General features: G+C 45.0%; 1 protein-coding gene across 1 annotated transcript in view; it reads right to left on the bottom strand.

Annotated features, from left to right (window-relative positions):
• Positions 1 to 416: 416 nt before the first annotated feature.
• TMEM51 (transmembrane protein 51) overlaps positions 417 to 15861 on the bottom strand; it is a 39984-nt gene continuing 24539 nt past the window's right edge. Inside the window, exon 3 of the mRNA XM_075840767.1 lies at positions 417 to 1009. Coding sequence (XP_075696882.1) covers positions 610 to 1009 — 400 coding nt within the window. The 3' untranslated portion in view covers positions 417 to 609. The remainder of the gene's footprint in view (positions 1010 to 15861) is intronic.

Here is a 15861-nt window from a genome sequence, read left to right as displayed (position 1 = left end):
ATATGCACGGCCTCCCCTTCATTCCTTATCTGCTCGTACTGTGAATCGCTGACAATTGTAGCGGCAGTTCACAGTATTACAGCCTTCTCCCAATGAAGTGAATAGGATAAGGCTGTAGTACTGTGAACCGCCGCTACAGTGTGTTAGCGATTCACAGTACGAGCAGGTAAGGAATGAAGGGGAAGCAGCGCTCGTACAAGCGCCACAGCCCATAAAAGACAGTTGATCGGGGGGGGGGGGGGGAAATAGTCGGACCCCCAATGATCAGGTATTGATGGAGTATCCGGAGGATAGGCCATGAATTTGTTATGACTGGACAACCCTCTTGATACAAACACCTCAGTTATAAACACCCAATACCTAATGAGCGGGTACAAGGCCTGCGGTGTGGAGTGACCGTGGATACACGTAGAGCATTATTCCATGACAAGTACAGAATATTTATTTTACCCATAACAATGACGACCCAGTAAATTTACAAAACGTGTGGAATATATTCAGACAGAAGGAGAATTAAAAAGAAAAAAAAAATATTTGACTTATATAACACAATAATGGTAGAAAAAAAAAGGCAAAACATGTCCAATGTTTTATCAGCAACCACGGCCCCTATACGGGCGGATCAGAACCGATTTGCTTATCTTCGTACTGTGGGGGTGGGGTTATAGGTTCAATCTTGTGCGTTTCCGTAGTCTTGGTCTGACCGGACAGTTTCAGTCTGAATTCTTTCAGGTGAAGTTTGTCAGACTTGATTCTTCTAACGTTCAAAGGTTTTTTCTCTTTGTCAGAGCGAGAATTTGTCCTTTGCGGTTGCTCTGGTTTCGCGGAGGCGGCATTGGGCCTAGTGGGGGTCGACTCATCGAGTTCAGTCAGGGACTCGTAAGACGGGAGGGAAATACTCATTCTCCCCTGCCGGTCCGTCTCTTCTGCTTCTGGGGCACTGTACCCAATCCTCATCACTTCCTCATAGCTGGGAGCAGAGTACCGGGGGGAAGCCACGTCTTCTTGACTAAACAAAGAAAGAAAAAACATTAATAAAACACATCAGGAGGACTGAACAGTCAAGAGAAGTGGACTGCACAATCCTGGGGCGGACAATTAAACAAAAAAGACAGCCAAAGTGGAGAGCGACTGTAAAGAGCATCTCTTGCTCTGGAGGACCCAGTCTGTCCGTGTATTACATGGTGTTCAAACTGATTTCAATTGGCATCATGTAGTACTTAATGTCCCCTGTGGTGGCGCTGCAGAGGAATTTGCTAGGTTCTCCCATACCGGGACTGCTTGTAATCAACTTGTTGGGTGGGGGATACTTCTAACAAAAAGGGATTGTACAAACCGGACAACTCCTTTAATATAAAAGAATATTTGGGAGAGAATACAACACATTTCTATGGAGGAGAGGAGATAGGTGGCTGCCAGATACCTCTGGCATTGCTGATCTTGGAGGAAACAATGGCAAACAAACTGTAAATATGTAACCGGACACTAAATTACTTTCCCACATTGTACGTACCATTATATTATATTCTGTAGAATAGAATCTCCAGTCCTTTTGGTCGCTGCATACACAGTACAGTCCGGCCACTAATACTGAAAAGTCCACATACACAGCATTGTGTGTAGTTTTTCCCATAGGCTTCTCTATAGGCCTTCAAAAACTTTGGCAAGGGGAATCTTAACAGCCATTTGTTGATGCTTGCACAAAGAGGTAGTTTTAACAATAGTTACGGCGCGGCAGTGGAGAAGAGGGGCCCTGTAACAGCCCGGGGCCTATGGTCAACTTAATACGCCACTGTGCTGTCACTGGGTCCTTGATTGCACGCACGGACCCGTGTTTTCTTTAAGGACCAGCGCGTGCAAAAATCTGGTTTCTCCCAGACACCCCAGGTATTTAGAAATCACCTTTTCCATCACTCATTGACAGAGTAATTTGGCCCTGTTTTTGACCATCCATGGCTGTTGCCTGCTCGGACCATTAGCTGCGCTAACCATAACAAACCTCCGCAGCCTGCCCTGACCTATAGCTATCCGGCCCATTTTGCACCCGTCACCAAAGGAGACTACTCCAGAGGTAGTTTGGGATACAGCAATCACCAAGGGAGACTACTCCAGACTTAACCCTTTAACCCCTGCAGCGAAGTCCACATTCCTGTACAGGGGTTAAAGGGTTAAGACCAGGGGGTTCCCTTTAGACTCCTTTCCCCAGAGTATCCACAAGTCAAATCCCTTGGTGGCAAGGTGATTTCACACTGCCCCCTGCTGGCCCAGTTACAGCCCACTACTCTGGCTCCGCTACAGGTGCACCCCCTATAGCGGCATCTCTGCTCCTTACTTTAAAAGGCCACGTCTACCTTTGCAACCACTTTTTTAATGTTCCAATGGATCTAAAATGAAGCAACTTTGAAAATAGTCAATTTAACATTTCCTATATTTTTGTTTATACAGTTACTATGAGTCACCATGGTAACAGACTGAAGGATCAGACTACACAGGATTTGTTTGCAGTCATACTCCCTTCTATCTGTTCCCAGCTTCTTGCTAACCTACCAAATGCACGTTAGGCAATGGCCTGAACCATATGCGTAGTTATAGGGTGCAGACGTAGCAGTCGCTCCTGGGCCCTGCAACCTGAGGGGGCCTCTCTACCACATAAGATGCCAGGATAAAGTCCACACGGTAGGTTAGGGCTTGGTTACAGATTTTGCATCGGGGCCCAGGAGCTTCAAGCTTTATCTTTGTCATGAACATAGTTGAGCCACAACTTCGGAAACAGTGGGGGGTCAATACTCATTACAGAGTTTGGAGGGCTACACTAGCACGATAGTCTGGGATCACGCTAGTTCCGTTGATTGCCATCTGGACTATCGGGCCCACCAATATTTAGACTCCCAAATAAAGAGAATCCTTGAAAGAGAAGTCAAAATTCCAATAATCCATCATCCAATGGTCAAATCCTGCTACTTTGGCACCTTTACTCCCACATTAAAAAGCATGGCAGACCAGTCGTAGTTCCAGAATGATGTATACCAGACGACTGGATCTTAAAAAGGCCCAGGCCAACTGCGTCCGAATCCGCGCCAAAAAACGACCCAACCGCCTCCCATTGAGGAGGAGTTCTTTTTCCGCAAAGACTTTTACCCGCTCACGGAAAAAAAAATAAGGCACGTTCTTTCTTGCCGCAGTTTTGCCTCTGACCTCCCATTGAAATAAGTGGGCGGCAGAGAAAGCATTTATTTGCTCGCATCCCTCAATGTCCGCGGGCAAAAAACTGCGAAAACCGTGGCGAGAAAGTGCAGGCAGGTCCAAATCGGCCTTAAAATTCCTGAAGAAATTTTGAGGGTGATTTTTTCCGGCCTGCAAAATCCTCCGTGTGAACAGGGCCTAACAGGACAATTGTTTTTCAGACTGGCTAATCTTGACCATAACGGAAGGAAACTGTTAATGCTGCATCTGTGACAAAAGTGCATTCTGGGAGCTCCACACAACATTACATCACGTCGTTCGATACAGTGAGGAGACAATTAACGGTGTCAGGCGCGCCAACATTAATTCCACTTATCACAAACTCGCTGGAGCAAAAATCGATGCCCGAGCAGATAGGATGTATGTAAATGAGCTCCCTATTAACACGGATCAGCAGGTTTACAGAAACATTTTCTGAGGTCGCGGAATGTGTTCCACATGACCTTAAACCACAATCTGGCAGTGCCCGGATGTCTGAAGGGAACTTAAAATATTTCTATGCTAAAACGTAAGTAACACATTCACCTGCAGCAGGACTACGAGGCGAACGGTCTATGCCGTACATTTTAAAGAAACCGTTCTAGTAAAATGTTCCTTTGAAAACCAGGACATGATGCCACATGAAGAAAAATATCATAGTGAAAGTTAGCAAGTAGTAGGGGACGGATAGAAGGGAGTGTGACTACAGGATCAGACTACACTAGGTTTGTAGTCTGTAACCTTGGAAACACATTAGGTCTGCATAGGAACTGTAGACACAAGATGGTAGGATGTTTTTAAAGGCTATGTAAACCTATGAAAGGCAATTTAAATTAAAAAAAAAAAAAAAAAAAAAAAAAAAAAAAGGTCAGTGTGTTTGGTGCAACTTTAGAAATACTTTTTATATAAAATTAGTTTTACTTTGGAGATACAGCTGCTTTGTATTCTCTATACACAGCAGATGTATCTTTCGCAAAATCCTGCTCCCGTCAGGTCCGCGGGACTGACTGGTTCAGTGACAGCGGGTCCGGCTTGTCTCTGACACGCAGGATACACCTGTAAACTATCACAGCTAAGTTCATAACCCTCTAGCTCAGAGAAAAAATAAAAAATAAAGAGCCTGCTGTGGGGAAAACTGCAAGATACAAGCGATATAATGGCCATAAATAGTGTTATTTCTCAAGTGTACATGTAAAACAGCTTATTCTGAAGTGTCATCTGAAAGGCAACTTTCTAAATAGCTTTCAATAAAAAAATTTCCTATTTTACTGCTGTATAATCTGGAACTCCTTCACCTAGCTGGTAGATAGCTTAGAGATAGCAGCAGGGCTGGGAAGGAGGTTGTACACAGATCAGAGAGAGAGGAGAGGGGGGAAAGCATCAAAGTGTTCACATAAGCAAATCATACAGATTGTGTATCTGTGTGAAGAGAGGGGAGAGCACCCACAAAAAAAATAACTGCAGGGGGAGGGAGGGGCAATGCCCACACTCCTCAGCATCAGTGTCCGTCAGAATGTAATGTGAAGGTGAGGAGTGCCCCACTCGCAGGAACTTTGGTGTTAAGAATTGCAGGCAGATGCAGTTCAAATTCTGCAACAAACTTTTACCAAGTACTCAGGAAATGCAATCTTGACAGTTTCAAATATTTACACAGTACAACAAGCTTACAGTTAGAGTATGTTCACTCTGCTTATTTTCGGCCGTTTTTCGGGCTGTAAACAGCCCAAAAGAAAAAAAAAAATCGGAAGCAGAACGCCTCCAAACATCTGCCTATTGATTTCAAATGGGAAAAACAGCGTTCTCTTCCGACGGGCCGTTTTTTTCCGTGCCCTTTTTGAAAAACAGCCGCGTAAAAACTCCTATGAAAAAGAAGTGCATGTCACTTCTGGAGTAGTTTTTCATTGACTAGAAAAACCAGCTCCAAAAACAGCCGTAAAAGACGCTGCGAAAAACGGGAGTTGCTTAAAAAACCATCTGAAAATCAGGAGCAGTTTTCCTTTGAAACCAGTTCCGTATTTTCAGAAGTTTTTTAGTAAGTGTGTGCACATACCCTTACAGTCTCACACAGAGGGCACAAACTTAAAAGTTGAACACTTCTATACAAAGCACGTGGCGCACTGGCGTAGCTATAGGGGTCGCAGCAGTCGCAATTGCGACCGGGCCCCGAAGCCAGGGGGGCCCACGGCCCCCCGCACCACAAATAAAAAGTTACTATAGTAACTCGGGCCGCAGGCCCCTGTTACTATAGTAACATACTTTACTTACCTTCCTGGTTCCGGATCGCAGCGGAGGTCCTGACGTCAAGCGCTGTGCGCAGCGCATGACGTCACAGCGCTATGCGCCGCGCACAGCATCGAGACGACAGAACTCCCGCCGCGGCCGAAGAGGAAGGTAAGGTTAGCCCTGACTGGCGGGGTCCGACTCCCGGGACCCGCCAATCAGCTGTTTTGAAGGGGTCGCCGCACTCGTACGAGAGCTGCTCCCCTTCATTCCGGTCACTGTGAATCCGTGTCGGCGATTCACAGTGTGAGCGAGTAGTGAAATGAAGGGTAAGCAGCTCTCGTGCGAGTGCTGTGGCCCCTTCAAAACAGCTGATTTGCGGGTCCCGAGAGACACATCAGCTATTGATGGCCTATCCTGAGGATAGGCCATCAATGTTTAGGGACTGTACAACCCCTAAGCCTACGATGTAGCAGGCCTAGGGGGCCCATGAGACAGGATCACAGATTGTGTGATCCTGTCTGCTGGGCCCTGTATCTAAGCCAATCATATGGTAGGCTTAGATACATGGCCCATGCGTGATCCTGTCTGCTGGGCCCTGTATCTAAGCCAATCACATGGTAGGCTTAGATACATGGCCATGCGTGATCCTGTCTGCTGGGCCCTGTATCTAAGCCAATCACATGGTAGGCTTAGATACATGGCCCATGCGTGATCCTGTCTGCTGGGCCCTGTATCTAAGCCAATCACATGGTAGGCTTAGATACATGGCCCATGCGTGATCCTGTCTGCTGGGCCCTGTATCTAAGCCAATCACATGGTAGGCTTAGATACATGGCCCATGCGTGATCCTGTCTGATGGGCCCTGTATATAAGCCTACCACACTGTCGGTTTAGATACAGGGCCCCAGCACATAGTAATCTTATACTGTATAAGATTACCGTTTGCTGGACCCTGTATCTAAGCCTACGTTCTGGTAGGCTTAGATACAGGGTCCCACAGACAGTATCACACATGGGCCCTGTATCTAAGCCTAACACACGTGTTACTAATCATTTTTTGTGTGTTTTCTTACAGGTTCGGTCGTTGGACTACGGCGGATTCCAGGACTACTTCGATGACAGCTTTTTTTAAATGATCAATAAAATGGTTAATGAGGGCTGTGTGGTTTTTTTTTTTATTTCAATAAAATATTTTTTCTATGTCTTTGTGTTTTTTTTTAAACTATATTACTACCGCCTTAGTAATGGCCACCGGCTGATTGACAGCATCCATTGCTAAGGCGGGGCTTAGTGTTAGCCGATGCAGAGGCTAACACTAACCCCCTTTATTACCCCGGTACCCACCGCCACCAGGGGTGCTGGGAAGAGCCGGGTACGATCCAGTACCTGACCATCTGTAGTGATGGTCGGCCACTTGGGTGGCCGCAGGCTGGTATCAGGAGGGGAAAGGCCAAAAACAGTGGCCCTTCCTTCCCTGGTGATGCTAGGCTGCTGCTGCTTTATTGTATCTGGCTGGTTATGAAAAATGGAGGGGACCCCACGTCATTTTAAAAAAAATAAAAAATAATTGGAAAGAACGATGTGGGGTCCCCCCCAATTTTCATAACCAGCCAGATACAACACAGCAGCAGCAGGCAGCATTACCAGGGTGGGAAGGGCCACTGTTTTTGGCCTTCCCCAGCCTAATACTACCAGTCTGCGGCCACCCCGGTGCCTGCCCGTCACTACAGATGGTCGGGTACTGGTTCGTACCCGGCTCTTCCCAGTACTCCTGGTGGCGGTGGGTACCGGGGTAATAATGGGGGTTAGTGTAGCCTCTGCACCGGCTAACATTAAGCCTCGCCTTAGTAATGGAGGTTGTCAATCAGCCGGCGGCCATTACTAAGGCGGTAATAATAAAGTTTAAAAAGATACAAGCACATAGAAAAATATTTTATTGAAATAAAAAAACACAACCCTCATTAACCATTTTATTGAGAATAAAAAAAACGCCGTCATTGAAGTCCTCGAATCCGAAGTCCAAGAACCGAACCTGTAAAAAAAACACAAGCACACAAAAATAATCAGTAACACAAAGAAGCAAAATTATTATTCTTACCTATCCTGGGTCCAGCGCTGGAGACGCAATGTCAGCGAGCTGGGCCCTGTATCTAATCCAATCATGTGTGATACTGTCTGCTGAGCCACTGTATCTAATCCTATCATGTGTGATACTGCCTTCTGAGCCACTGTATCTAATCCTATCATGTGTGGTACTGTCTGCTGAGCCACTGTATCTAATCCTATCATGTGTGATACTGTCTGCTGGGCCACTGTGTCTAATCCTATCATGTGTGATACTGTCTGCTGAGCCACTGTATCTAATCCTGTCATGTGTGGTACTGTCTGCTGAGCCACTGTATCTAATCCTATCATGTGTGATACTGTCTGCTGAGCCACTGTATCTAATCCTATCCATAGTTTATAGGGTCGTAGTGCTATAGATATGCTATGCTGTCTCATACACACACTTTTTTTTGGGCGGACACATATGTATTGGGGCTATTTCCCTGACATTTTAAGCCCTGAGGGTATGTTCACACGGCAGCGGCCGTTACGGCTGAAATTACAGTGCGGTTTTCAGGAGAAAACAGCACCGTAATTTCAGCCGTAATGGCATGTGCAGGCGTCTTTCGCTGCGTCCATTACGGACGTAATTCGAGCTGTTTTTCTATGGAGTCCATGGAAAACGGCTCCATTTACGTCTGAAGAAGTGACAGGCACTTCTTTGACGCGGGCGTCTTTTTTACGCGCAGCCTTTTGACAGCGGCGCGTAAAAAAAAAAAAATGACCGTCGGCACAAAACATCGTAAGACCCATTCAAGTAAATGGGCAGATGTTTGCCAACGCTTTTGAGCCGCATTTTCGGACGTAATTCAATGCTAAAACGCCCGAATTACGTCCGTAAATAGTGTGTGTGAACCCAGCCTTAGTGACGCCCCCGGCTGCTAGTGCTGCATTGTTGGGTCACTTAGGAGACCCAGCGATGCAGCTGAAAGCTGCGGACCGTCGGCCATGAGAAGTTTGCGGGGGGGGGGGGGGGGGGGCAGTAAGAATTTTTGCATCGGGGCCCATGAGCCTTTAGCTACGCCCCTGACGTGGCGGTTTGCATATTGGTTGCGGATATTCACAGGCACAGTACTTTTGCGGATTCCACAATTGTCTAAATTAGTTACAGTCTCTTGCAAAAACTATTTACAGTTGTTGGCTGCGGTGGCTTCTCCTTTAAATGCTCTCAGAGTCTCTGGCAGTGGCTCATCAGCGCAATGCGCACATACGGCATGAGTAGGGATAGCAAGGTTCTCTTAAACTGCACAGTACCTCTCTTACTTGTGGTGGCCCTCTCCAGCCAATCAGTTGTAACTTATTCATTGTGACTCCCTCTTAAAGAGGCTCTGTCACCACATTATAAGTGTCCTATCTGCTACATAAGGAGATCGGCGCTGTAATGTAGGTGATGGCAGTGCTTTTAATTTTAAAAAAAACTATCTATTTTCACCACTTTATTATCGATATTAGATTTATGCTAATGAGTTCCTCAATGGACAACTGGGCGTGTTTTACTATTGACCAAGTGGGCGTTGTACAGAGGAGTGTATGACGCTGACCAATCAGCATCATGCACTCCTCTCCATTCATTTAGTCAGCGCATAGGGATCCTTTTAGATCGCTATGTGCTGTCTTAGGCCTGATTTATACGAGCGTGTGCGTTTTGCGCATGCAAAAAACGAGGCGTCCTGCGTGCGCAAAAGGCACTCAACAGCTCCGTGTGTCATCACCATATGATGCGTGGCTGCGTGATTTTCGTGCAGCCGCCATCATTATGACATTCCGTTTGGATGTTTGTAAACAGAAAAGCACGTGGTGCTTTTCTGTTTACATTCAGAGTTTGACAGCTGTTGCGCGAATCACGCAGTTCGCACGGAAGTGCTTCCGTGCGACCTGCGTGGTTTTCACGCACCCATTGACTTCAATGGGTGCGTGATGCACGAAAAACGCAGAAATATAGAACATGTCGTGAGTTTTACACAGCGGACTCACGCTGCGCAAAACTCACGGACTGTCTGCACTGCCCCATAGACTAATATAGGTGCGTACGACACGCGTGAAAAGCACGCAAGTCGCACGCGCTCGTGTAAATCAGGCCTTATACTAACACATTAACGATACTGAAGGGTTTAGGCAGCGAATAGACATTCCACGGGACGTCTATTCACAATCCCTGCACTTCGTTACGGTTTCTGTGCGTAATCTCGCTGTAACCTGTCATTTACAGCGTAATCTCGCGGGATTACGCTTGCTCTGCTGTAACTACCACAGAAACAATAACGAAGTGCAGGGATTGTGAATAGACATCCCGTGGAATGTTTATTCACTGTCTAAACACTTCAGTATCGTTAGCCCCTTAGTGACCAGCCCATTTTACACCTTAATGACCAAGCTATTTTATTCGTTTTTCTATAGTCGCATTCAAAGAGCTATAACGTTTTTATTTTTTAGTCTACATAGCTGTATGACGACTTGTTTTTTGCGGGATTAGTTGTGCTTTTTAATAGCACCATTTTTGGGTACATATAATTTTTATATTAACTTTTATTAACCTTTTTGGGGGGGGGGGGGGATTATAAAAAAAAACCTGAAATTCCACCATTGTTCTATGCGTTTTTAAATTGACGCCGTTCACTATGCGACGTAAATAACATGTTACCTTTATTCTATGGGTCGGTACGATTACGGCGATACCACATATGTAGAGTTTTTTTATGTTTTACGACTTTTGCACAATAAAAAACACTTTTGAACTAAAATTATTTGCTTTTGCATCGTCGCTTTCCAAGAGCCGTAATTTTTTTATTTTTCCATCAATGTAGTGATTTTTTGGGCTTGTTTTCTGCGGGACAAGACGTAGTTTTGATTGGTACTGTTTTGGGGTGCATGGGACTTATTGATTCATTTTTATTATGACTTTTTGGGGGGCAATGGAAAAAAATTGCAATTTCGCCATGGTTTTTGGGGTTTTTTTTTTACGGTGTTCACTTTGCGGTTTAAATTACATATTAACTTTATTAATGGAGTCATTACGGTCGCGGCGATACCACATATGTGTACTTTTTTTTTTTTTTTTTACACTTTTACTAAATAAAACCACTTTTTATGGAAAAAAATGGATTTATTTTTTTACTGTACTTTTTATTAATAATCTTTATTTCACTTTGATGTCTTATTTCATTAGTCCCACTAGGGGACTTTACTGTGCGATGTTCCGATCGCTGCTATAATGCTCTGGTATACTTCATATACCAGAGCATTATTGCCTGTCAGTGTAAATCTGACAGGCAATCTGTTAGGACGTGCCTCCGGCGCGTCCTAACAGGAATATGTCCAGGGCAGACCTGGGGGCTTTTATCAAGCCCCCGGCTGCCATGACACCCCATCGGAGACCCGCAATTTCATTCGCGGGCCGCCGATGGGTGACAGAGGGAGCGCACTCCCTCTGTAAACAAAGTTAAATGCCGCGGTCGCTATTGACGGTGGCATTCAACGGGTTAAAACGGCCGCGATCGAAGTAAACTTCGATCGCGGGCGTTGGAGCAGGAGCTCAGCTGTCATCAGACAGCAGATCCCCGGCTCCTGCCTGCACGGGAGACCCGTGCAGGACTTAGACTAGGCTGACGTGAAAAGGCGTCAGCCTAGCCTAAAGCCCATTAGTGACCGACGTAAAAAGGCATATTAGTGGTCACTAAGGGGTTAATGTGTCAGTATAAGACAGCACATACTTATCTAAAAGGATCCCTATGCGCTGAGTAAATGAATGGAGAGAAGTGCATGACGCTGATTGGTCACCGATTGGTCAGCGTCATACACTCCTCTGTACAACGCCCACTTGTTCAATAGTAAAAACACGCCCAGTTGTCCATTGAGAAACTCATTAGAATAAATCTAAAATGGCTAATAAAGTGGTGAAAATAGATTGTTTTTCCTCAATAAAAAGCACTGCTGTCACCTACATTATAGAGCCCATCTTCTGTAGGAGACAGGACACTTATAATGTGGCGACAGAGCCTCTTAAAGATCGCATCATCATGCCTCTTTCATTCGGTCACTCAGATCATGCGGCGTTTCTTGCACTACCGCGGTTTTGGACTCTTAGACCCAGTTCACATCACAATGACCACTTGTGACCCGGTCTCTGACCGGTACCTCCTTCCCTCACCACAGTCATATTCCCAACAGCGTTTGGCACCAAGAGCACTTTTGTAAACAAGGGATCTGCCACCTTAATAATGGCGTTCGGGGCCAAGCTTACCCACCGCCTAGGTTGTACCACCACAGCCTGCCAACAATACCCTCTTCAGTACCACACTTCCTTGAGGACCTGCAAATCCTAGTCATGTGACCACAGGTTCTATCTACATAACACAACAGCACAATATCAAATACTATTGTAGTTTGGCCACTAGGTGGCAGAAATTACATTTAAATCACACAGAACTGCTGCTAACATTTACAGACACATAATTTGTCTTGAACCTGCTAAGAAATTAAAATAAATAAAAAAAAGTACACACACACACACACACACACACACAAACACACACAAACACACACGAAGAGATCCCTCATGGGCTGTAGAAGGGTAAAGCAGTACAGGAATAAAGCTGTGCTGATACATGAGCCATGTATTGCTGGGATAGACACGTTGATCGGAGAAAAGTTAATAATGTAATTTCCATTCTACATTCCCATCTAATGCACAACATAATTACCTGCATTTACGCTAAAGTATTCCTGTGTTATGGACCTCCTCTGTGAATCTCTGGCTTATGTGAAGTTCAAGCATCAGACAGAAGGGGGCAGCGTTAGTTGTACAAATAATGTGTTGGGAGTCTTCACATTGAGCTCTAGGAGTCTCACTTATTGGTCATTCTTTTTTCTCATTTCTCTATTCAGGGACGGAGAAAAGCTTCATTTCTATCTACAAGACACTTCATCAGAATAGCACAAAAATCAATGGGTCTCTGGGTCATTATATGCTGTAGTTATTTTGTTCAATTTCAAGCGCAGCTCAGCGAGTCATCTACTTTCTTTGTAGGAGAGATAAAACCATCTCTTTTTATTAAGAAATACAAAAGATAAGTGTCAGGATACAACTTTAATGGCCGTTCATTCCTGTGTTAATGGGATCTGCCGCTGCTTGCCTCCAGTGCCCTACAAAAGGGAAACCGTCACTAGATCTTTAGCCACTAAACCACCACGTTATACTTCTAGTGAATAGCATCAGTAAAAATACTGAAAGGCGTCCGTGGCCAATAGAAATGAATGGGTCAGTAATTACCGTCCGTAATTACGAATGAAAAATACGGTCGTGTGCATGGGGCCTTATGGCCGGGTTCACCCATAGCGTAAATACTGCCGATTTTCCGCAACTAATTGAATAGCGGAAAACCCGCAGCGTATTATAGTAGCAGCAGAGTGGATGAGAATTGAACAAATCTCATCGACATGATGCATTAAAAAAAAAAAAAAAAACTTGCCAAAAATCGTTCACAAACGGACCTGCGTTGCCTTTTTTTAATCCGCAGCATGTCAATTTATGTTGCTCTGAAAAATCAAAGAAGAAAGCGCCTCATGGAGCAGAAATCCCAACAACAAGGAAGAACACGATAAAGGTGCAGGAGTGACCCTCACCTGGGGTGGTTGTGCGATGTCCAGCCACAACTCCGATTACATGCAAGGAATGATGTTGTTGCAGCGACTTCCTATCCGGGGGGACTGCAAGGCTCCACCGCGTGGCTTTGCATTAGATACAGGAAAATTGGGAAGTCAATTAGCGCTACTTCATCAAGAGGAAATCAAACACTTTAATTGTAGATTTAGTTTTCAATAGGGTGACGCATTTAGACAACGAACGGGTGTCTTCATCAGACCAATGGTCTGATGAAGGCACCAGTTCGGTGTCTAAATGCGTCACCATATTAAAAACAAACTACGCTTAACGAGTTTGATGACCTCTTCCCTCTTGATGAAGTAGCGCTAATTGACTTCCTAATTTTCCTGTATCTAATGCAATTTATGTTGCGTAATTGCGGCTTTTCTATGGAATTCAACTGGGGAGGTAAAAACCATAGCAGATGTTGCCATTTGCTTTTTGTAGAGGAAAAGCTGCGAAAAAAAATCTCACATTTACCCAGAACTTTCTGCTCCTGCGTCCAGCCCGGCCTCCTGGGATGACGTTTCATCCCATGTGACTGCTGCAGCCAATCACAGGCTGCAAAGGTCACATGGGTGAAACGTCATCCCAGGAGGCCGGGCTGTAGGACGTGTTGCCATGGCTACAGGCAAGTATGTATTTTTTTCGTAGAATTTTTTTAGGGCTTTTTTTCCACAGCGCACATTCCAGCCGAAAAACTACACCGCAATATGGTGCGTTTCTTTGGGCCAGAATTCGGCGTCCAGTGTGGATATGCGGCGTCCTTTTACGCAGCGTAAATCGGTCACTTCTGCCAGGGCTAAATGGCAGGCACCAATACATTAGCTTTAGTCAAAAGACCAGGACCCCTTTAAATTAGTACATATAAAATAGGTAGTAGGTGCATTTGCCAATCTCCCAGACACAAAGGGGCTGTCGATGGCGCTATAATAAATAGATAGACGACAGTGATACAATTTTAGACAGAAACTGTGGGGGAAGGGAGTAAGCCGTTACATAATGTCACCAATATAATGGCCATCTTGAATTTCGCCATCTTGGATTCAACTTCAGTTTTTCAAAATCGGAAGGTAGGTGTGTGATGCATCAAACTGGTAGAAAATTTTCACCAGAAAACCAATGGTCACTTACCTACCTTCCCATTTGAAAAAAAAAAACCTGAAGTTGAATCCAAAATGGCGGCATAAAAAGATATTGGCGACATGGCCCAACAGGTTTCCTCCTTCCCCCACAGCTTGCGTCTAAAATTGGATCACCGTCTGCCAAATCCTTTTTATTTATTATGGGTGTTCCCTTACTTTTGAGACACCCTGTATGTATATGTATGTATTTTATATACACACACCAACTCTAAATGCAGAAGATTGCCAACACGTGCCATGGATTTGTAATAGGACTGTATATAGCACAGGAGTGTAATAGTGATGCTGCCCATCTGCCCTAGTTGGCATTTCTATGAGTCTTCAGAAAGGTGGATGTTCTTTTGCAATGTTGTATCTCTGCTTCCTACACAAGTCTTTACACGCAGCCACTACCTGGGCAAAAACAAAGGAAAGTTATGTCGTCACCTGCAGCATCCAGCACAGGTCTATGCAAGACGTCAGGAGATGCCAGAGCTGAACGGAGCCCATGAAGTGGTGAGGTCTCTGGTTCCTGGTCTCCAAAACAGCGTCACCCTTAACCATGGGCCATGTCTGGTATTGCAGAGTGACCGAGACTTTTTGTATTTTTTTTATATAGTTCAATGGGGAAAGATTTTTAAAAGGGGTTATGTGGGGAGCGAAAATGATTAGCATTGTAGTCGCTGCAGTATGCGAGTACACTCGCTAATATATATTCCGGTCACGCGAATTAAGAGATGGTCATAGATTTTTATAGCGCTGCCGGTTGACCGGAAGTCTAGTTGCAGTGTCTTCCTTCATGATGACACACCTCCACTACTGTTCGTACATAGATTACAGCAGGACCGGTCACATGAAGGAAGACTGTGCAACTAGACTTCCGGTACCCCGCCAGCACTATAAAAATCTATAAAAATCTCATAATCAGCGCGACAGGGGACCAGAATATATATTAGCGAGTGGACTCACATACTAATCGTGTACTCTGCTAATAATTCTTACTCCCCACATAACCCCTTTGAACATTTATTGACCAGGACTAATGCAAAGAACATTTGGGACTATGATGTAATCCAAGCTCATCTGTGATCGTCACACTGCTCAGGTACGGTCAGAGATGATCAGCGGCATCTATAATGAGCCAAATTAATCTTGAAGCTGGATAGCAAGTGAAGGGTCTCACTCAGGATGGTGTATAAATAGCCAGACCATGCACAGTGACGAATTATTAGCAGCAATCAATATGGTGCCCAAATAACAGTGCCATACATTAGCCGAATGAAACAGCCATAGCATTGGCTAAATAACAATGCTATATGGTGGCGTCACCACCATACAGTGCAAAACTAATTACTGTACAATGTCTAAGTAGCAGTGCCACACGATTCAAAAATAACCATACAGTGACCAAATAACTTTGTGGGAGGCAGGGGCAGCCAATGTGCCCTGGGAAACATCCAAGGCCATCCCTGGTCTCATGGTGGCGATTCGTGATTTTCAACCTATAGCCTTCCAGCTCTTCTGGAACTACAAGTCCCAGCATGC

Source organism: Rhinoderma darwinii, chromosome 10 (assembly GCF_050947455.1).
Source record: "Rhinoderma darwinii isolate aRhiDar2 chromosome 10, aRhiDar2.hap1, whole genome shotgun sequence".
NCBI classification, from domain to species: Eukaryota; Metazoa; Chordata; class Amphibia; order Anura; family Rhinodermatidae; genus Rhinoderma; species Rhinoderma darwinii.
The sequence above is the reverse complement of the archived record's forward strand: the minus strand, read 5'-3'. Positions and strand labels throughout refer to the sequence as shown.